At 35.6% G+C, this 24,159-nt stretch overlaps 1 protein-coding gene across 9 annotated transcripts in view; it reads left to right on the plus strand.

The window, feature by feature from the left end:
- The window catches only part of LOC123867764 (sorbin and SH3 domain-containing protein 1), a 191,176-nt gene that overhangs the window by 92,484 nt on the left and 74,533 nt on the right, over nt 1-24,159 (plus strand). For 8 of the 9 annotated variants that reach the window (XM_045910009.1, XM_045910011.1, XM_045910002.1 and 5 more), the window contains one exon: nt 19,888-19,935. The exons of the other annotated variant lie outside the window; for it this stretch is intronic. In XM_045910009.1, coding sequence (XP_045765965.1) covers nt 19,888-19,935 — 48 coding nt within the window. The remainder of the gene's footprint in view (nt 1-19,887; nt 19,936-24,159) is intronic. 9 annotated transcript variants of the gene reach the window in all.

Genomic DNA, 24,159 nt, shown 5'->3' on the forward strand with positions numbered 1-24,159 from the left:
AAGCGGGCTAGCCCGGAAGGGCTATGGCAGTTTTTATTAAACCCATACCCCTGTTGTTTCTACACGGCATCGTATCGGAACGCTAAATCGCTTGGCGGCACGACGTTACTGGTAGGGTGGCAACTAGCCACGGCCGAAGCCTCCCACCAGACCAAACCACAGATTTAGAAATTATAAAATTCCAAACTCCTGCCGGAAATCGAACCCGGTCGATTGATTGCTCACTAAGCAGTCACTGCTGAGCAGGGGTCTCCTTTCAGAAAGAGTCAGGCTTGGCTATAGGAATAGGATACTACATGGTCTGTACACCAGGATAAGAACAGAAATTATACCTGAGACCTGTGACATCTGGAATGAGTTTTTTAACCATTTCAGTAAGCTTAATGTACCTATAACTCGTATAATATGTATGTCTTCTAATGTAACGTATATTTTATTTTATTGTAACTTTTTAGGGTTCCGTACCTCAAAAGGAAAAACGGAACCCTTATAGGATCACTTTGTTGCCTGTCTGTCTGTCTATCCGTCCATCCGTCCGTCGTGTCTGTCAAGAACGAGAAGAGGGTACTTCCCGTTGACCTAGAATCATGAAATTTGGCGGGTAGGCAGGTCTTATAGCACAAGTAAAGGAATAAATCCGGAAACCGTGAATTAGTGGTTACATCATTAATTGTGGGTTTAAAATGTGTTTCAATTTTCAAATTAAGATATGCTTCTATACGAAGCGGGGTATCATATGAAAGGGCTTTAATGTATTTTTTATTTATTTATTTATTTATTTTTATATATAATAGTTTTTGATTTATCGAGCAAAATTTCGGAAATAATACCCAAGTACGGAGCCCTCGGTGCGTGAGTCTGACTCTCACTTGGCCGGTTTCTTAAGTGTTTATGAGTTCTTTTATGCCTGACAATAAAAAGCTATTATTACTACTATGTCCACCACTATGGCTAAGTGCGGATTGGCAGGTTTCACATACCTTTGAGAACTTTAGGAAAAACTATCAGGCATGTAGGTTTTCTCACTATGACGATGCCATATATTATTGTAACAAATCATATTTTATCTTTAGTTGAATGCAAAGAAAATAGCTGTTGTGCAAGTTTGGCACTATGAAATGTTTGTACAATAACCTCGATTGAACAAATACTAGTACCTACTAGGCTGCAATTACTGTAAGTTTTACTCACCTAAGCTTACGTATCGACTGACAACTAAACTAAGGTAAATGACACTTGTGTTTAAATTAGTGGTCTAAGCTACTTACAGGTGTAATAATTGCGGCCTTATGTATCTCATGGCCTTGGAATTCTTTTGGATTTATGTTTTTATAATATCATGCACATTATTATAATAACATTATCAAATAGTTTTGGCCACAAAAGACTTCTCAATGTAGATACCTACATAATTATCTACGTCTCTCGACGAAAAAGTCGTTAAAGAAGTCGTGACTTTGTTCAGAAGAAAATCAGCCGATACTAAATTCACCTCACATACTTTCCGCGAAAGTTTTCGACGTTGCTGAATTATGTTACAACGTTGTGGTACTAAATTTATTTAATCTCAAAAATTTTTGTTGGAGAGTAGTTAACGGGGTTTTAAGTCATGTTTATGAAAACCTGGTTTTTAAAATATTCCTTAAATGTTTCATGAAATAAATTGGAAAACCTGTAGATAAGTAGTAATAAAATTTACTAAAGAACAGGTAAGGAACTTTTGTATAGGATGAATTTTTTTTTTAATATTCTGTCTATTTTTTTCAGTTGCATGCCCCACCCACACACTACACAGTACTTATAGGTATAGGAAATATCATCATTATATTATAAGTAACGTCATATTTTTATTTGGTTGGAAGCTCTAGTTGAGTTTAAATTATTGAGATCAAAAGGTCGTTCCTCTTGACGCTCAAGAAAATTATATTACTTGGCGGGTCAATGGTTAAACAACGTAGGTAATTTGTCATATCAGACATCTGAAGTCTGAACCTACTCCTGTCGCCAGTGGTAGCGTCTATGTTGATGCCATTAGCTAGCATCTTGGATGAATGTGTTTAATATGACCAAGGCTAGCATAGATTTTTTATTTATTGATCACTAGCTGACGCCCGCGACTTCGTCCGCGTGGGTTTAGGTTTTTCGAAATCCCGTGGGAACTCTTTGGTTTTCTGGGATAAAAAGTAGCCTATGTGCTAATCCAGGATATTATCTATCTCCATTCCGAATTTCAGCCAAATCCGTCCAGTAGTTTTTGCGTGAAGGAGTAACAAACATACACACATACACACACACACACACACACACACACACACACACACACACACACACACATACAAACTTTCGCCTTTATAATATTAGTGTGATTATTAATTATTATACTTACTAAAAATAATTCCAAAAATTACAAAAAACTAATTTGAGATACATCGCTTTCCTCTCTTCCAAGCGAAATGTTGTGCTAGGAGCGAGTTCAATTTGGTTTGTTTTATTTTTTACTTAGCTTTTCAGCATTTTTACATATGTTTGATTTTTAAAATATAAACTCAGTGTAAAACTGTAAATCAACACCATAACTTTCGTTGGTATATTTCGAAATACTATTATTTCAAAGCTCCGGATTCGAAGAAACAACTAGGTGGACCGGATTAGAGTTTATTTCGAGATACCTACCTACCTATATTTTGTTTCAGTCTATTTTGGCCCTTCCTGTTTCGTTCGACGACGTGCAAATTTAAGGGCACCATGAAATGTATTTCAGTGAAAATAGAAATAGGTATGTGTCATATTATTTGTCAGTCTCGCTCCGCTCTACCTGACGAACTCTTTATTACTCGTATTTCTGTAGCTCTACCTTTATTTTAGGAACTTTTGTCTGCGGCTTTGCTGCCTGCTGTGGTTTCGCCTGAGCATACCGAAGTGTTGAATTTGACAACACCATATTGGACTAACATAATCCGTTTCGTGGTTAAAAAGCCCTGTAGAAGATATGTGAATGAATTTTTCACATTTTCAGACTCAAAAACCCCATATTTTCCTTTTTCAGTAACAGCATTCTATAATTTCATTCTCTGTAAAAAATGGAATCAAAGGAATGCAAAGAATGTTACTCCATGAATATTTTTTGCTTTGAATGAAATTAGGCTTAAGAAGCAATGGCGGCATCACCGGCTTTTAGAATGTCGTTCTATGAAATAAAGGGGCTAACACGAAAGTGTTGATAACCTCATTGCAATAGTCACAATTGGCTGAATTTATGTATTCTTGCTGCAATAATTTGTTTGCCAATCAGAGGTGATTGCAGTCATCACACTGTAACTAATAGAATACAATAGAATAGATTTTTATTCCAGTAGACTTTTACAAGTGCTTTTGATTCGTCAAAATAATTTACCACTGGTTCGGAATGCCATATAATAAATGGAATTTGCGTTTAAGCTCGATGTCAGCAGTTATGAAATGGGTAATTTTCTTCCTACCTACAAAACAATCTTTGTGGACTTTTTAATTTACTCTTCGAGTACCGAAAAAGTCTCCATTGGGTCCAGTGTTTAAATTAATTAAGTACATATCTCTGTAATTTACCGAACCCACACGAGAATTTATCTCCAAATATTTCTCGTTGTTCATTAATTAACCCTTAAAATGTACGTAGGCATATTTTAAAAATGTAATTTTCAGCGAGAAGTGAAAAGAAATTTTCGTTTCTTAGAAAAAATGAAATAGGTAGGTAAACTAGCACATGATTGACAGTGAAAATCGAAATTTATTGCGATTGTTTCAGAGTATAATTTTGTTTGTGTAACAAGTGTAAATTAAAAATTTATAACACCCCCGACAAGTGAAGGTTACAGTAACTAGAAAAGAGCTGATAACTTTCAAACGGCTGAATCGATTTTCTTGGATTATAGCTAAGAACACTCTCCATCAAGCCGCCTTTTAAACAAAAAAAAACTCAATTAAAATCGGTTCACTAGTTTAGGAGCTAAGCGATGCCACAGACAGATACACAGATACACACGTCAAACTTATAACACTCTTCTTTTTGGGTCGGGTGTTAAAAATTAGCCTTTCGCTGATGTGATCTTGAAGTTTTTACTCACCTCGAAATCGCATAACGCGCCTAAACAAGTTTTCACATCAAAATTATAAAATGATATCACGCCGACTTAAAGAAAATAAGTATAATTTTAATAATTAATTTCTATGAAAACAATAGTAATAATTTAATAGACTTATTTATATAAATGTTGTATTAAACTCGATTGAGCTAACAGACCTTATGCTCAATTTATTTGCAAGTTCTATGGTGTCACGCTTACCTATTTCAATTTCAAATTAATCAACCACATCAGCCACTTCTATTATGAAATAGTGATAAAAGGAGCATCCAAATAGAAATTCCCATCAAAAGCCTTTCATTAATTCAGAAGGTATTTTTCACCGCGGCCACAGAGTTTCCATTGTTTTCCGTTTTCTACAGGGGAACCGTATCACGTCACGCGGCGTTATCAGTGGCAGACTCATCAGTGCGCTGGCGATCGTCAAATGTAACGCACGTACGCCCGTATAACGTTTTTCCGCGAGTTTTTCCACCGTGTATAATGTCACAGTGGCATTAAAACTTTATCCTCGTTGTATGCTAATAAATAGTCGGATTATCGTACGTAAAGGTGAACATAATTGGGCTAATGATAAGTTAATGGATGCGAACTCAACCCCGTGTGTGCGCACGTGAGAGGATTACGGAAAAGGGTATAATTCTTCTGTTGTTGTTTGTAAAAATGTAAGTAGATAAATGTATCTATGTAGATGTACCAATTTAAGTATACTTTGAGCCCAGATCTAGTGGCTTACTGGATTTATAAGTGGCTCATGGCAAGCTGTAAGGATGAAATGTTGTTAATTCTTTTGGGTATTGAGAACTTAAAAAAAAAATATTATGTCGTTTTTCCGACAGCATCTCTGTTGGAAAAACAACATACTATATATATAATATATTAAACGTATATTCTTTCGATGCGTTTATGACATGGAATATAAATTATGGACATATTTTTCAATGGATTTATTAATGAAACTGTATAGAGGGGCGACAAACTCGAGAATTGGAAATATGGTTGAAGGTCGATTACCGTTTATCAGTTATCGTTGTATTTTGATTTTAAATTATCGTTTTTCAACCGGTTGCGCTGTTTTGTCTCATAGTTAAGTGTGTCAATCTCATGATAAAATATTGTTATAAACTACATCGGTAATATTATTATGAATGGAATGGGACATACATAATATAATACAAGTACTTATCAAAATCTTTTTATAGACTTAAGTATCTTGGTTTAACATTTTTCAAATAAGCAACGTCCCATATATATTTTTATACCTACTTACAGAAATGTAAGTAAAATTCTATTTGATTCAAATAATAATTATATGTAGATACATATTAAGTAAAGCGATCGTAGTGGAGAAGTCGGACGTCGGATTCGGGGATCGGGGGTTCGATCCCGGGTACGCAATTCTAACTTTTCGAACTTATTTGCGTTTTGAAGTAAGATACTAAAGGAAACTTGCATGCCTTTGAGTTTTCCATAAAGTTTTCAACGGTCAATCCGCAATTGGCCAGCGTAGTGAACTTATGGCCTTACCCGTCTCATTCTGAGATGATTCGGGAACCAGCGATGAGTTGATAATGATGACGACAAGATTGAAACTATTATAGCAAGGGAAATTATATATCCAAAAGGTAATAGAAATGAATATCATTGGAGCAGATGGTTTTTATCCAATTTTCCACTTCGTCTCAAAGAAATGTTGTCTGAGTGCACATTACGAAGATTAATGTTGTTATGTAATGACAGCATGTCAAAATCTGGAATTTGGCGATGTTGAGCCCAATATTTCATCTCGCGTGGAAGCAAAAATTTCCTTTTTAGGGTCCCGTACCTCAAAAGGAAAAACGGAATCTTGACAGGACCTGTAACCTGTCTGTCTGTCTGTCCGTCCGTCATGTCTGTCGAGAAAACCTATAGGGTACTTCCCGTTGACCTAGAACAATGAAATTCGGCAGGTAGGTAGGTCTTATAGCACAAGTAAAGGAACAAATCCGGAAACCGTGAATTTGTGGTTACATCATTAAAAAAAATTAAAATGTGTTTTAATTTTCAAAGTAAAATTACTATACCAAGTGGGGTATCATATGAAAGGACTTTACCTGTACTTTCTAAAACAGATTTGTATTTAGTTTTTCTGAAAACGAGCAATAACTCAAAAACGGACCCTTTTTGCCCATCGGTGTTTAGAGGTCATTTGATACCATTTGATCTCCTCTACAACCTCTCAAAGAGAAGGTAACGTTTTACTGGACTTCATGTATAAATAGGTATACAATAGGTATTTTCAAACTTTTTTAAACTGATATTTTCAAAGGGCTTTTATAGTTAGGTGACCTAGGTGTAATATGCCAGGCACCAGCCCCATCCTTACACTCTAAATTAAAATCAAACTATACTTAAATTTAAAACTATAACAATTTGAACTTTCATTGCCGAACTGCTCAAAGCTAGATATTGCTTAGAATAAAGTTGAAAATACTAATATTCATAAAATTTTAAATTTTATCAACCTTCATAGGTAGTTGAATTCGGTTTTCACTATAATTTACGAACATTTCACGAGGAAGGCTTAAATACATAATGTGTAAATGTTAGCACGTTTACATTTTATTCTATGTAATATCTAGGGCTAACCCGGGGCCGAAATAGGCGAGTCAGAAACATTTTCATTCGCAAACATTATGCCTTTGTAATATATGTATTATAATAAGCTGATCCTTGGAATAATGTAGAAGGTTACAACAACAAGCCATGTTATTGTGTATCATGAAACCAGTAACAATAACAAAACAACTTGAGACGAAACGGAAGGTTTGACATTCCAATTTCACAATACACTTCATAGAAATTTATTCGAGCACACATCACGAAGATTTAAATATTGTTTTCTTAGGACAGGACGTTACGTCATGTAGCGAGTTTTCTTTTACATACTTTCTGTTCAATTCCATTTCAGGAGTTTTTGAAAAAAAGTAAAGTAAGTTTTAAAAATCAACTTTTTGTTCTTTTTTCAAAGAATATCATCATAATCATCATGATCAGTCCATCAGCGGTTCACTACAGAGCACGGGCAGTAAAATTATTTCCCCAGTAGAAAGCTACATTATTCCTGCGTGACATTATTGTATACATTTTATATCGACTAGATTATTTTATTTAAAAAAAAACCGGCCAAGTGCGAGTCATACCTACTCGTGCACAAGGGTTCCGTACTAGGGTATTTTTTCCGACATTTGGCACGATAAATTAAAAACTATAATGCATAAAAATAAATAAACATCTGTTTGAGAATTTACGGGTAGGTAAAGCCCTTTCATATTATGATACCCCACTTGGTATATTTATCTTACCACAAATTCACGGTTTTTAGATTTATTCCTTTACTTGTGCTATAAGACCTACCTACCTGCCAAATATCATGATTCTAGGTCAAGGGGAAGTACCCTATAGGTTTTTTTGACAGACACGACGGATGGACGGACGGACGGACGGAAAGACAGACAGACAACAAAGTGATCCTATAAAGGTTCCGTTTTTCCTTTTGAGGTACGGAATCCTTAAAATTAGGGATCCCTACGAAAATTGTAATACCCGTGTGAAACCGGGGCAGGTCGCTAGTAACAGTTAAACTACATAGGTAATCAAAATGTCTAAAAATTAAAACTTCTTGGATGTAGGTACCTACCCTTCTGTATACCTTTACTGTAACTTACATAAAGTTAAACAGACAGAATAATATAACGAAAGTACCTGTACAAATTTTAAAAAAATTAGCAGGTACTACAGATATAAGTGAAAACTTGAAACTGTGAAATAACGGGGTTTTAAAGTTAATTATAGTCAAAAAAAATTTTTTTTGTAAATTAGAATTTACGTCTATCGGCACTCCGAGCACTATTGATAACATCAGCATGTCGGTGACGGACCTTGACGACTTTATCCGTCTCAAAATCGCCCAACGCACCTAAAGAAGTTTTCACTTCAAATATAATTTACAAGTTCAGAGTCCCCATAAATCTACCTACTCATTAATTTATGGGTTCGCACGAAGCGGCTAGTTCAGACCTAGCGACAATTTTCGTGGAAAAATTGCTACATAATGTATGTATATAAGTACCTATATGTATAAGTACCTTTAAAATATGAAAGTATAATAAACTAGAGGATGCCCGCGGCTTTGCCCGCGTGGAGTTCGGTTTTTGAAATCCCGTAGGAACTCTTTGATTTTCCGGGATAAAAAGTAGCCTATGTCCTTGCCCGGGATGTATCCCAAGTCTGTACCAAATTTCATTAAAATCGGTTCAGCGATTGGGCCGTGAAAACGTAGCAGACAGACAGACAGACAGACACACTTTCGCATTTATAATATTAGTATGGATAGTATGAGAGATATTATAGAAGGAATTTGACAGAATGGTCAAGAAAACTAGGCAAGTAGATCTTTCGACAATGAACAAGCACGATTTTAACAGACCGTGGGAAAATTAACGATCGAGTATACTGAGCGAATTGTATGGCGAAGTCTGTATTTACTCTATCAATATAATAGGGATGATGACTACAAGTCAAATCAGCGACTTTATATCAAACGTCAAAACACTCGCTTAGTAAGGGAGCTTGTATGAAATTCACAGATGTGACGCCATGACATTTGACGTAATTTGACGTACTTTTTTTGTTTAAATTGATTATTTAAAATGGTTAGCAATAAAACTAGCATCGAATGTGAATTTTAAGATCCACATTGGATACTATTTAATAATTACTAAGAAATAATATATTTTTGACATAGGCATCATCCCCATTATGTTTATTTGACAGTTAAATCGCTAAAATATAAATTGGGCACTTTATTGAATGACGGTTTTCATTTACAAATTAATGCACGTAAAGTGCATGAAATGAGTCCAATTAAGCGGAGTCGCGTAGCAAAATACATGAGGTCACATTGCTTAGCTAGAATTTAATTGGCGCATTTACCTACTGTAAGAGGTATCATATCAGTTTTTTGAACTGCAAAAGCTTCTTAACTCAGGCCAAGTGCTTCCAAGCACGCCACAGACCAAAAGGTAACGTAAATTAGTCTGCTGCAGTCATGGGCTGAGCTTCCATCAGAACTTTCTTGGGGCTGGACGTCTTTTGGCCGAGTTTCTTGCTGGTTCACCGAGTTTCTGGGTGGTTCTTCTCAGTATTATCATTGTTTGACTATCATAAAGTGTACAATAGTACCTACCCAATTCGAATAAATGACTTTGACTTTGAGTAGAATAGGTGTTCCAAACCAATGGCAGACGCATTTGACGATTTAATTAAAGTACTTGTAAAAGTTTATTTTTGTAAAAAATATTTCCATCCCATTATATTATTATTTATTTATTACTATCGCATGATTTTTCGGCAGCCAAGTTTCTGATTGTTAACAACTTAAGGCTTCCATTGAGATCCTGAGGGATGAGCATCCAAATGAAATTATTTTTGCTTTTCATATCTAATTATAGCGTTTAGTTGCTCGAGCAGGGAACCAATCCTGACCCCTAATTCATTTAACAATGAAAACGAAATCATGTAAACTTGTTGATTGAAATTAGATTTGGAATAACGACAAACTCTTATTAAATTCTACGTCTGTTAAAGCGTTCAAATTAATTAAAGTTTATCGCACATTGCTACGCTCATCTAACTTTTCGGATGTGAGTTTTAGGCAATTAATTAATATCAAATCACTTTAACGGTGATTGATAAGATCGTGAGGAAACCTGCATGCCTGAGAGTTCTCCATAACGTTCTCAAAGGTGTGTGAAGTCTGCTAATCCGCATTTGGCCAGCGTGGCGGACTATTGACCTAAAGCATATCCTGAGAGGAGGCCCTTGCTCAGGCGATGGTTTTTTTTCGGTTTTTTTTCTCGTCTGACCTTACATAGCGATAGGTTGATGATGACCTGTGATGATGACACATTGTTATATCCCGAGACATTGCTACATCTATATCCTGCCGCATACAAACGATGAATAATAATCAAAAATTCCATCTGGTTATCATTAGTCACACGTTGTGCAACGTAACACAAGTTGCCAAACCCTTTTCTTCATTACAAGCATCTATAAAAAAATAAAAAAAGATCTACATGGTCAGATTCTTACTAGATTGGCTGTATTAATATGCTTACTCATAATAATTATACTTAAATAATTCGTTTAGTGGTTCTCTTTTGAATTTTGATATATAACTACCTACCTATATTATAAAAGGAAAATGCGACTGACTGAGTGACTAATTAAAGACTAATCTATCAACGAACAGCTCAAACTACTTACTGGACGGATCGAGCTGAAATTTGGCTATTTGACAGATAGCTATTAAAATATATGACGTAGGCATCCACTAAGATAGGATTTTTCAAAATTCAACCCCTAAGGCGCGCCATATCCACGGGTGTAGGAATCGCAACGAGTCCATCGTCAGCGACAGCATTGTCCTGTGGAGATTAGCCTAAGTAAAAGTTGTATCGTATTTGATATGGTGGTACGGCGAGACTATCGCCGCGATCCTCTCGTTTGTGGGGATGGCGCGTAAGGGGACAAAATAGGGGTAAATAAGCTAGTATGGTTTAAGAGTGTTATTAACTAGATAATATGGGTAAGTTTAGTTTAAATTAGAGCTGATAAATGATTGCTAGGTATTTGCTCTAATGAATGAATTAATGATTTTTATTGTTTACCACAAAATACAGAAAAACATTGAAAACACATAACAGAAAATACAGGCAGGTAGATACAATTTGGCGGCCCTATCGCTACCAAGCAATCTCTTCCAGGCAACCAAAATAATGCTAAGACATAGCTATGGATATCTAATGTTTAGATTCCAAAGAAAATAGAAAGATGTTTTCTTTTTTAAGGTTTAAAGACTTGAAACATGTGGTCATTGAAGTAAATCTTGCAGATAAGTACACATGAATCCTAGCGTCCAGTAAATTGCACTGGCGACTGCTATCTGCTATAAAGGGTAGGAGTTGAGTCTAATCGCCGGACCACACAATTACCTCTAATGAAACAAAAGACTTAGTGGCTTTGTCCTTCTACGATCAGTAATTGGCTAGGGCCATAGAGTGGTATAATGTTTCAGATATAGCATTGAGACAGAGCTGTTTTTAACCCCCGGCCCAAAAAGAGGGGTGTTATAAGTTTGACGTGTGTGTGTGTATCTGTCTGTGGCATCGTAGCTCTTAAACTGATGAACCGATTTTAATTTAGTTTTTTTCGTTTGAAAGGTGGCTTGATCGAGAGTGTTCTAAGCTATAAAGAAAATCGGTTCAGCTGTTTGAAAGTTATCAGATCTTTTCTAGTTACTGTAACCTTCACTTGTCGGGGGTGTTATAAAATTTTAGTTTACACTTGTTCTGAATTTTGATTTGTCTCGTTATTCGAGGTTAGTTTTATGGCGCATGCAAATTGTGATACCAGCTTCAATCAGCGGTCAGCGAAAAACACGATTTAAGAGACCGACAGACAAATTCATTTAAAGCTACCAATGTATTTGCATTTCCTCTGATCTTGCAGATGTCCTGCTATTTTGGGTAAATTTTAGACTACAATTTTAATTAAAATGGATCTGACTAGAGACTAAAGTCCCCTAGACAAACATTCAGATATTAGAAAAGTCGATTGGTGCATATCATTTTTAGTAGAAAATATCCAAATTTTTTAATGCAAACCGAGCACCGGCATATCACATTTTTTACTTACGAAAAAGCTTCACTACAAAAAACAAATTCAGCGCTAATGAAAAAAAATATTCTTCTATGTAGAGCAATCCGCTGCAACCTTAATACTTTTATTTTAAAAGACGATCAGTACTATTTATTAGTGCAGACTTTAATTAAAACATAATATAGGGTAAGCAATTTACTCTTAATAGCTCAACCCTCAAGTCCAAAAAGTTCACGGTTCAAATCGAACATAGTCCGTTGTAGTATTGTCGTACACTCTCATAGTACAAGCACAGTACAAGCTTTACACTGAGTTGGAAAGGAAAGGGATATAATATTTAATTTATATATGTATTTAGAACTTAGTAAATAAATCAATCGTGCTTTTCAGTAAATCACAGTTGGGCGGTATCTAATAGGGTAAGAGGGCCCATATGTTTAATCGATTTTGACCAGGTACAGAGATAGCTTGAATCCCATAGGCTACTTGTTATCTAAGAGTTCCTTCGGGATTTTTAAAAACCTACGGCCGGGAAGCCGCGGGTATCATCTAAGTAGGTAATATTTTATAATGGCTTAAAAACAATTTACTTCACCCACACCATGGTCAAAGGCGTGGGGAGCACATGTAGGTCATGGTCTTAGAACACGCCTAGCTAGCGATAATGCGGCGCCTCGTAATCCTCTTATTAAGGTAAACTTTCCATATTCACTTCTACAGTCTTAATAATAAAACTTTATTTCTACATTTATCATAAGTTTAGAATTATGGATATAATTTTCTTAGCCACGTTTATTTGTTAACTGTGTTAAATTAGCAAGAGTCTAAAATACTTGCCCACATGCTCGATTGTAAATGATTCGATTATAAACTTGTAATTTGGTCACGATACCAATAGCTGATACATCATAGTATCAAATGCTAATGGGAGCATTGTGATAGGTAATATCTAATTATAGTTCAAAACAGTAATGCAATATTTCATTAAGATCCGAGTAAAACACTACTGCAAAAAAAAACCTACATATTTTTTACTTCGGATGTTTGCCTTAATTTCATTTGAAATTTTTCATGTACTATAATCATGTATATTATTATTTATACACCAGACGACTTAGTATCAATACCAGTTTCAAGATTCAATATATCTCTCATAATGAGAAAAATACCATCTGTTTACACTAGTTTCCACCCTGTATTCTCTTTCGAATCAGTTTCTAAACTACCGAGTTGACGACCGACTGTCGTAGTCATTGTAATGAGTATCGGAAAGGCACCTTAATATCTAATGAGAGATAAACGCATCGAGCAATCGCATAATTAGCATTCGATATAATTAAGTCGATTGCCTTCGCCATTTAAAGAAATATCGGCAAGGAATAGATGCCAGTTTGAGATAAAAAGACAGCCAGCGGGCACCTGCATTTTATACTAATGCAAGACTAGAGGATGCCCGCGACTTCGTCCGCGTGGATTTCGGTTTTAAAGATCCCATGGGAACTATTTGATTTTCCGGGATAAAAAGTTGCCTATGTCAATTGCAGGGACGCAAGCTACCTCGGTTCCAAACATGCAAATCGGTTAAGCGGATCGGTATTTAGGAATCCCATGGCAACTCTTTGATTTTCCAGGATAAAAAGTAGCCAATGTCCATCCCCGGGATATAAGCTAACTCTGTACCAAATTTCGTCAAAATCGGTTAAACTGTTGGGCCGTGAAAAGGTACCAGACAGACAGACGGACAGACAGACAGACACACTTTCGCATTTATAATATTAGTATGGATTACATAACAAACAGTTATGTAATATTGCATTTTATTGCAGTATTTAGTTTTTACCTAGCAACCTTTATGGAACGTAATTTAATGACTTTATTAAACTTAATAGGAGTATGTTAGCAATAAAATCACGTTGTTGTATTACCATATTTATAGCAACTTCCATAACAACTGTTTTCTTATTAGAATTTATACTATCACTAAACTGGCGGATTTATTCCGGCTTTACATGTGTGGTCAGTACGCGACAGGTCGAGATGGCAATCGGGCAGGGGACGCCCCGCACACCCGCAACCTGATTTCCATCATCATCTTCATCTTCAGAGTAAAAATAAGCCTGTCTCCGTTCCCGGGATGCCAGCTATCTCCGCACTTTTGGTCAAAATCGGTTCAACGGTGATTCCTTAAAAAAATCCGTGATATAGGTATGTCCGTATGCCCGTTCCCAGGATACAATAAGTTGTCTGTACCATCGTCAAAATCGGTTAAAAGATGGGCCATGAAAAGCTAGCAGATAAACAGACCACTTTCGCATTTATAATGTTAGTACGGATTTTCTTTTAAATAATTCATATTCCACATGATAGTAATATTCGTCTTTTCTTGCAAAAGGGTAAAGCTTGAGTTATTTCCAATTTAAATACTTACTCTATACTTACATATTATACCGTATACGGTTACCTAGTTACGAGAAATTTTCCAATACGAACTTTATACCTTGCGAGAGCATATTTTCTGATAACAGCATTACAAATAGCGAGAATTCAATACTAACAAGATCTCCATCTACAATTCTATTCCTTTGTAGATGGGAAACTATGAAATCGTAGAACGTAGGAAACATACTCATAAGTTATCGGGTTTTGTTTGTTAAGTTTTTGATCTTAACATCTCGTATTGCGTACCTTTGCTGTCGCATGAAACTCCACGATTTTCCAATCTTCGTCTCTCCTTTCTGAGTCATGATTAAGAAATGTGAGCTGCCGACGTCAAAGGGGAATAGGGCCTTCCCTGCAATTTGTTACACGACTCAATATTCTTACTATCTACGAGACATTTCTAGTTTATAAGCATGAAATAGGTAAATTTCATGACCTCTGTATATTTATTAGACCATGCCTACAGTAGAGAGGAGCGATTATTAGCCTGCAAGAGGCACTAGATCATCGGTTCATTTTTGGTTTACATCAATTAATTTTAAATTACCACTTGAATCAACATAGGTGCCATCAGCCTTCGTAAAAATACGTTCCGAAATAGTCAAAGAACTACTCTGTATGCTTACGCACTAGATCCGACTTCCGTCATCCGAGTTCTGCCCGTCATCCGTGAGAATATTTCGGATCTGCCTCTGATTCAAATCGGGCATATGAAGTTGATATGTCAAAGTCTGAATAGCTTAGTCCACCTAGACGGGTGAGTCGACCAGCACTGTGTTTTCCGGTGCGACATCGCATTCACCTTGGGACTCCAATGTATAACCAGTACGCTCCTCCGAGCAAAAGTACCTACAGTCAACTAGTTAACAATGATAAATCTAATAACAACCTTGGGCAGTGTTGTTGCATTGTAGGAAGTAGATCGAATGACATAATATCATGTACCTGTAGTTACTTTATCTGAGATTATTTAATTGAATTAAAATAGATAAGTAAGCAGTGATAGTGGTTAAGACGTCCGCCATTCGGAAGGTTGATGGTTCGATCCCGAGGACCTCTAACCTTGCTTTAACGGTGAAGGAAAACATTGCGAGGGAACCTGCATGCCTGAGAGTTCTCCATAACAAAGTTGTGTGAAGTCTGACAATCCGCACTTGGCCAGCGTGGTAGACTACGGCCAAACCCTTCTCATTCTGAGACAAGATCCGTGTTTAGTACGATAGTTTAATGACGTACCTACTAAGGTCACATTTCTTACTCGCTTCCCCATACAAACTTCTTACGCTGATTATTCAATTTTCCTTCTAAATCTCCAGCTAAAGACCAGATAATACCCACAGATTAACTATAATGCCCAGCGGTTGTTTCATTATGGAAATCTTCAATTATTGCTCATATTCGGCGGGCTGTTTTAAAGCGAAAACTACCATTGGCATATTGAAGAGTCAGTCAATCGTTTCATAATTAGTATGAATCATTCATTGAATTTCAAATCGATGATTAGTCATTACGTCACTAAAGTAGTACCTATTGTATGTTTTTCACTTCAGTACTATAAAATTCTTTATTGAAGGTTTTATTGCTTTAAGTTGTGCATTATTAATATTTGGCTTACGATTATTTAAAAAAAAATACATAAGTACTTAAATAGTAAATTAAGTTTGGTACTTAATTAAATCTACTACCATTTGTTATGGTTACAGTCCAATGCTGATTCACTCTCATGGCTTCACGGTTCACGTTTTGAATACTTATAGTTAAAGCTTAAACCCATCATGAATCACTTACTGCACTACACTAATAAATGAAGAAAAGACGTGCATTCCTTTTTTTATTCGTTTTTTTTAGGTTTACACTAATTAAATAAAACTACAGATTTGTAAATGCCATTTAATTATGTCTTACATAAAGTTAACGATATAGGTGTTATAATTAAAATAACCTTTCAGCTTCTTTCTCTGTAAAAATTTAAATTGAGAGAAGGTTACAAAAAAGGTTACTATGTAGGTAGATAATTGCGTCAGTAGGTACTTACATTTAAGAAGGTGCCTATCTACCCCAAAGTGGCGATATATTTCACTAAGATTTAGAGGCCGCTTGACTTGTCGACTGTGGATTACGTCGAATTGCTTTTTAGGGATTACTGAATTTCACTCCGATATAGATTAGAGTGAACATTTATGAATCAAAGATCAAACCACGGGTTTTTACTATTAATTTAAAAGCACATTTCTTCGAATACCTGACTTGATTTAATTTTCCTCTTTTGTAGAATTGTTCGATTTATTAAAGTGGTGTCTTAAAAAAATTGTAATCAGAAAATAAAATCTTTGTAGTGCCAACTCTACCGTCTCTCTCCCGCTATAATATCGTATAGGTATATTATTTATCTTAATATTATCATCCAAGTATTTATAAATATTGTTATGTAATACAACTGAGGTCAAAAGCAATGGCAACTGGAACTTTTGCTATATTACATCACTTCACGAAAACTCAATTTTCGTAGAATAAAAACACTCGCAAACTTACTGTGGAAGGTACAAATAAAATTCGATGATACGTAACAAGGGTGGGGTCGGTTCACATAAAGCACAGTACACACAGGATCTGGGCTCGATTTACTGCGCCCGCGCACTCATGCGTGACGATGGCGACGCCCTACAACTATCCTATACCTATCGATGTTTTCATATGTTAATTAGATCTATGGAGATTAACATCTGTATGGCGGATAGATATTTATAGGTAGTTTGGTACTATGAATAGCTTTGTACCATTTATGTTACTTGTAAGAGTTGCTTTTATTAGTTGAATTGTTTATTCTCTGACCTCATTATTTAAATCATATAAAGATTTCTGAAATTTTTTATAGCCACAACCTTTATTGAGACTAGGCTTTGCGGCGCTTGTACGCTGAAACTATTCATTAAATTACAAAAAAGTTATTACATAAACTTTAGGAAAGTTTTTCTTCTTTAATTTACTGTTTAGCTATTTTCATCGTGATATTGTAAAAAAAAATATTTTGGTTCCATTTTTAGGGTTCCGTATTCTAATATAGCGGCGCAAGAGGCAAAGACCAACTACACCTACTAATTAAGTGACAAAGTGAAAATTTGAAAAGTGTGTCGAAATCTAAAGAATTACTTACCAATTTTCAAAACCCCCGAAAACTTTCCAGGCAAGCCCTTTGTGAGCACCAAATGACTTTATTATAGGACGTACAGAAGCTAAGCTAGATAAAAACGCTGCACTCGCGCGTTCTGTTTGTTTCAACCTTCAACTTGTTTACTGGCCCTAATGGACGTAATTTGAATTATTTACGGCTTTCAGTTTTGCTCCCATTATACCTACAGCACCTAATTATTTTCGTCTGACATTCGGCTAATTCGGATACAACAGTAGACGCAGGCTGAGCCAATTGGCAAGTTCTGCTGCATGGTCCATCCAATTTCGTTTTCTTTTAAAATTAGGCTGCTCGAAAATAAATGTTGAAAAATTGGGACCCCGTGAGCCGCTCCCATGTATTTATTTGTTGTTATCATATTAAATTGCTCTTCGTCTTTTCTTCTTTAAATACATAGATTAATAATAGAACCGTAATTCCCATTTGAATATGTCTCCCATTGGAATATACCTCTGAATGCATAGGTACATAAAAATATGGGGCCTAGTACTCCTGTTTTAAAATCAGTAAAAAAGAAAAAAAAATGACTTTTAAAACAGCTTGTAAGGGAGATCCTCAATGTTCTTGTAAGATGCTCTTCCGAGTAGATATTTAGGTAGTAGGTATTATCTTTCATCTGAAAAGTCTTTATGAATGACCTTAACTTTAGACATTTTTACGGAAATCTGGCAAAGCCCAAACACAGTAATTATTAGTTTTTAAAATGTACCTACCAATGAATTTGGTTACAAGTGAAACAACATACTATATTTTTTTATGGAGCGAATGACGGAGGGTCCATTATTAACACATTGTATCTACCTACTATCTAGTAGGTATCTGCTAATACTTAGATATCCTATCTAGGACGTCATAGCTTATCTTATAGGTTAGTAATTTAAATACTATAGCTGTATGTCCCATAGGTAGGTACATTACCTTACATTACGTAAATAAACCCTCAATAATAATTATAGATTGCCTTGATTATCAGATCTATGGAATTTATTTGAATTATTCATAGAATAAACGCTTATACCAGGCTATTAGCAACCACGGTAATTAGGCAGGTATGGTAGGTAGGTATAAATTATTTATCTATGTCAATCCTCCAATAAAACAACTCATTATAAAAACAACCCATAGTCATAGACCTATAATTTACTCCCCATACTCCCCCATACATTATTTATTTATTTTATTTATTTTTATTCTTATTATTATTATTTACAATTTCTAAAATACTTAACTATTAATACCTATCTAACAATTATTTTGATTTTTGATCTTTCTTTAATTAATGCATTAGGTAGTGCATAAAATATCGAAACTAGAACATAATTTTTTTAGGTCGATTTGCTTCTTTTTAACCCCCGACCCAAAAAGAGGGGTGTCATAAGTTTGACGTGTGTATCTGTGTATTTGTCTGTGGCATCGTAGCTCCTAAACTAATGAACCGATTTTAATTCTTTTTTTTTGTTTGAAAGGTGGCTTGATCGAGAGTGTTCTTAGCTACCCATATAATCCAAGAAATTCGGTTCAGTCGTTTGAAAGTTATCAGCTCTTTTCTAGTTACTGTAACCTTCACTTGTCAGGGGTGTTATAAATTTTATATACACTTGTATATACCTACCACAAATTGGCACTTAATAAAGAACAATATAAAGGTGTAAGGCTATTATCACAAAGCTATTTGATCATTCTGACCGTGTTCCGGCTTTCTCCACAATTATTCCGCGTGTGTGTTAATTCAATATTTGTTCACTCACTTCGGAGTGACGTACGGGGCTAGCGACCTACATCCTTCACCTTCACAGAACACTGTTTCTTTATCATTAGCACGTCTATTATATTTTTTCGTTAGGACTTATTGGAGCTGCAATGATGACTAAGATAAGTGTCATCATCATAATCAACCCATTGCCGGCCCACTACGGAGCACAGGTCTCTTCTCAGAGTGAGAAGGGTTTTAGGCCATAGTCTGCCACGCTGGCCCAATGCGGATTGGCAGACTTCACACACCTTTGAGAACATGGAGAATTCTGAGGCATGCAGGTTTCCTCACGATGATTTCCTTCACCGTTAAAGCAAGTGATATACATATACTTAAAACACACAGAACTGAAAGTAAGATAGAGGCGCGTTCCCGGGATCGGACTTGTCGGGGGTGTTATAATTTTTTTTTTTTTTTTTAATATTAGCCAAGTTTATTATGCTGACTAATATTCCCCTTTCCGCTCCAACTAAGCGTAAAGCTTGTACTAGGAGTGGGTACGACAATAGTGCAACGGGTGGGGTTTGAACCGGCGACCTTTCGGTTTTCAGTCCGCTCCTTTAACCATTGAGCTATCAAGGCTACATACATATACTATTTTTAATAATTTACACTTGTATACTATTTGTAGAGATGCAGAGATTTATAGCTGATAATTTCATAGCTATTGTGGTTTCCAGAGACCGTGATGATCGCACCGACGTTCAAGGCGCGCTCGTCCTCACCAGGTACCTACAGGCGTGTCAGTGTGCCACACATTGTGTTTACCGTTTTCCTCCCTGTGACCCCATAAACACATTTGTTGTGAACATTCATGTGCTTTAACTATGTTTATATGCCCTTACATTAAAAAACCGGCCAAGTGCGAGTCAGACTCGCGCACTGAGGGTTCCGTACTCAAGTATTATTTCCAACATTTTGCACGATAAATCAAAAACTATTATTTATAAAAATAAATAAAAATCGGTTTTAGCATGTACAGGTAAAGCCCTTTCAAATGATACCCCACTTGGTATAGTTATCTTATTTTAAAAATTAAAACATATTTTAATTTTTTCTAAATGATGTGACCACAAATTCGCAGTTTTCAGATTTATTCCTGTACTTGTGCTATAAGACCTACCTACCTACCAAATTTCATGATTATAGGTCAACGGGAAGTACCCTATAGGTTTCTTGATAGACACGACGGACGCTCGGACGGACGGGCAGACAGACAGACAGATAGACAACAAAGTGATCCTATAAGGGTTTCGTTTTTCCTTCTGAGGTACGAAACCGTGTATGTATAAGCCATGTAAAAGTAAATAATATTAATTTAGTAAAAGCCATACAACATTGAATACCTAGATATAAAAAATTAATTCAAGTTGCCAAGTAGTCTTTAACAATTTTAAAAAGTAGAATAGAATAATTCTTACCTACCTAATAAAATCCATTCATTCATTTTACTTCTTCAGTTTAGAATATCTCTGATATTATGTAATATTTTTCTTCGATAAAAAATTCTCTTGGACATGAGAACTTTTTGAAATTAATTTTAAATTACCATAATATTTTCAATAAGTATTGAAGCAAAATTATAAACAGTAGGTACCTACACAATTTAAAAGGAATTTCAACAAGTAATAAAGTAAACAATAGAAATATATATGTTCGAAAATGAGAATGTCAAGCTGTGTGTATTCTATGTATGTGCGTATGACAAAGAATGATAAAATACATTAACATGAGAACAGTGGTAGCCTTGAAATATGCTTGTAGCACTACCATGTTAATCGTTAGAAAAACATGATTTATTCGATTTATGACATACTTAGGTAAAATCTTTTCTAAGCAAATCTAAGAAAATCATCGATTAAGGTAATTGCTATTTGACAAATCGCAAAAATGCTGTACTTTGAAGTAAATTGTTTATTTTTCTAAAGCATTAACATCTATTAAATACATGCAATTAAAAACTTCAGTTTGTGAAGATTATAAGGGCCTTTTTTAATTTAGTATACATTATCCCAATAATAAAAAAAAACAAGTTGAAAACATTGCTGTTCGCAACTTGTTCTGTAAAAGTTTTCTTTAACATCTTGATACTTTGAAGCCAACCTCCAGAAAATGATATGTTTAGGTTTAGCAATCAATTTGAACTGTTAGTTTTATACTAAATGTTTTTCATTTCTTAAATAATCTAAAACTAACCAAAAAACTTCCTGTGCTATTTATTTTCTTGCAGGCGCTCTATGGAATTCAGTGTCCACTGGACTGTCATGGCGGAAGGACTGTGCGCGTCATTTCGTCGCAAAATATTATTTAAAATGAATTTAAGCTTATTATTTTTGAATGAAAGTTGTGTTTATAATCGTTGAAAAATAAAATAGGGATTTTTTCATTTCTAAATGAAGCCTGCTTATATACTAAAATTTATTCGAAAGTTACGGTTTTACCAGGTAAATACTCGGAGGTTGTCATAGATTATGATGACAGATAGTAAGTGTTCTAAATAGGTATTATACCTATGTTTTTTAGGAGATAGCGCGCCTCGTTTCGGGCGCCGTGTTCCGAAATGGATTTCGTAGTAGTGCAAGTTTGGTGCAAGCCCCACATGACGGAGGGGTATGCGTCAGGCATTTCCTGTGTACAAAAAAAGACCTATATTTCGGATCCATTTTTCATCACTGACATCATGCACTATTCAAAGACTGGTCTTCAAGCATTGAGGAATTTTGGACGAGAGACATCTCGAAGGTTCCCGAAGGCTGCCTAACTGAGTTAGATTTGTCGGCTAGCTAGCTTTTTTTGAAATTGGACCTACTTAGCTGGATTGTGATTTCTTATGAGATATTATATGTACATAATATAACCATCATAAGGAAGCTCAGATTCATGCTGCGGGCAATGGGGAGAGCCTAAAGGTTGGAACGCCATTTCGGCGGCCGTGTTTCCTGCCATATATACCATAGATACCTGCAAGCCAAGAGTGAATACGCATCTTCCAGGTAAGCGTGCTCCAACTTGGACCTCATCATTGCTTTCTTTAAAGCATGATTGTCGTCAAGCGCAAGCGCAAAGATTCAGGCGGCGCAAACCCGTAGCATGTGGAAGACCCTATTAAAGACCTATGTTCACTGTGGACGTCTGTCGGTTGATGTTGATGATTATGTCTTTAGTGCAAGTAGTTCAGTAGTTTCAGAGTTTATCGATAACAAACAAACAAACCTTTCCTCTTCATAATATATGTACTTAGTAGCGCAAACTTGGAAAAAATCTCGTGGAAACTCTTTGATTTTCCGAGATAAATGTAATTTTACCTGGCAGCCCTAATCAATTTTATCACTGATAATAATAACTAATTCATAACCGTTAAAACTAAGAGTCAAAATCTCGTTTTTCTAGTCGAGTTCCGTAGGCTCTTTGAACCCACCGCATTATTATCCCAAGAAAACCTACCATTAGATGTAGGAATAATGGAAAGAGGTCACAACCCTCAGCAATAAAGAATACGATGCGGAGAGAGATGTCACTCTCAAGGTCTTTAAATGTATCCATGCAAAAAACCACGTCGACTGGTTGCTCCGTTGCAGCGTGATTGAATATTAAACCAACAAACACACTTTCGCATTTGAAATATGGCCAGTGATTATAAGAAACAGTTTAAATCTCTCTCTGAGAGACGTTAGGCAAAGTGAACACGAATTATGACACTTCTGTGTTCTTATACAAGCTTAGGTCTCTCAATTTTGTCAATTAATGTCAAATTTCTTTCTCAGATCAAAACCTAGTAAGTGGTTTAAATTCAAGAGAAGTTTAGGCCGTAGTCTTCAACAAGAAACTCGGCGGTTGCTCTTTTCAAAGATTTGATGTACAATATTAAATTGCTTAAAACGCACATAACTGAAAAGTTAGTAGTGCGTGATTCCAGGATCGAACCCCCGACTTTCGATTAGGAGGCGGACGTTCTAACCACTAGGCTATGACAGTTTTTAAATTAAAGGGGTTTAAATATTTTAGTGTGAAGACTGGCCTACACATTTATTCATTAGATGTGCATCACTTTCTTTTTTAGGGTTCCGTACCTCAAAATGAAAAACGGAGCTCTTAAAGGATCACTTTGTTGTCTGTCCATTTGTCCGTCCGTCCGTCAAGAAAACCTATACAGTACTTCCCGTTGATCTAGAATCACGAAATTTGTTCTCGGATTTATTCCTTTACTTGGGCTATGAGAGTTGAGACCTATCTACCTGCCCATAATTCTAGGTTAACGGGAAATACCCTATCGGTTTTCTTGACAGACACGACAGACGGACAGACGGACAGAAAGACAGACAACAAAGTGATCCTATAAGGGTCCCGTGTTTCCTTTTGAGATATGGAACCCTAAAAACATTATGTAAGTATGCAAAGTATTTCCCTTGCAAGCCATATTTAACAGTTGACATGTAGAGGTCATTGACTTTTCCTATCTTACTTTTAAGTTTTAATGCATCATTAAGTATTTACTGTTTTGACATGGTATTTAGATAATGGGTGATATTTATTTTATTTAATCTAATTCCTTTGAAAAACTTAGTAAGGCGCATTAATCTATAAAAAACCTAGCCAGTTCATAGACTTACTATGTTTTAAAATGGTCAAAGCGACTTACTAGCTTTTAATTTTACTTTAATGTGGGTGTCCTTACAATACAACGGGACATACTATGAAAGTTAGGCTTATGACATAAAACGATTTTCGGAAAAATGACATTTACTTTGTTTTGATATGGGGCGGTCGATATAATTAGGTACTAGGGTAAAGGCTCAAGTAAATGAACAGATTGGACGTTTTTACATGTATTAAGAGCTGGAATAAAAAACCGGCTGATATACCTTTTTTAAATATTTTCTTACAAATTCTTACACTTTTTTCAATTTCAATTTCAAAACCGTGTTCCGTTCAAACCGTTCAAAAGTGTGTGT

Source organism: Maniola jurtina, chromosome 8, assembly GCF_905333055.1.
Source record: "Maniola jurtina chromosome 8, ilManJurt1.1, whole genome shotgun sequence".
Classification (NCBI taxonomy): Eukaryota; Metazoa; Arthropoda; class Insecta; order Lepidoptera; family Nymphalidae; genus Maniola; species Maniola jurtina.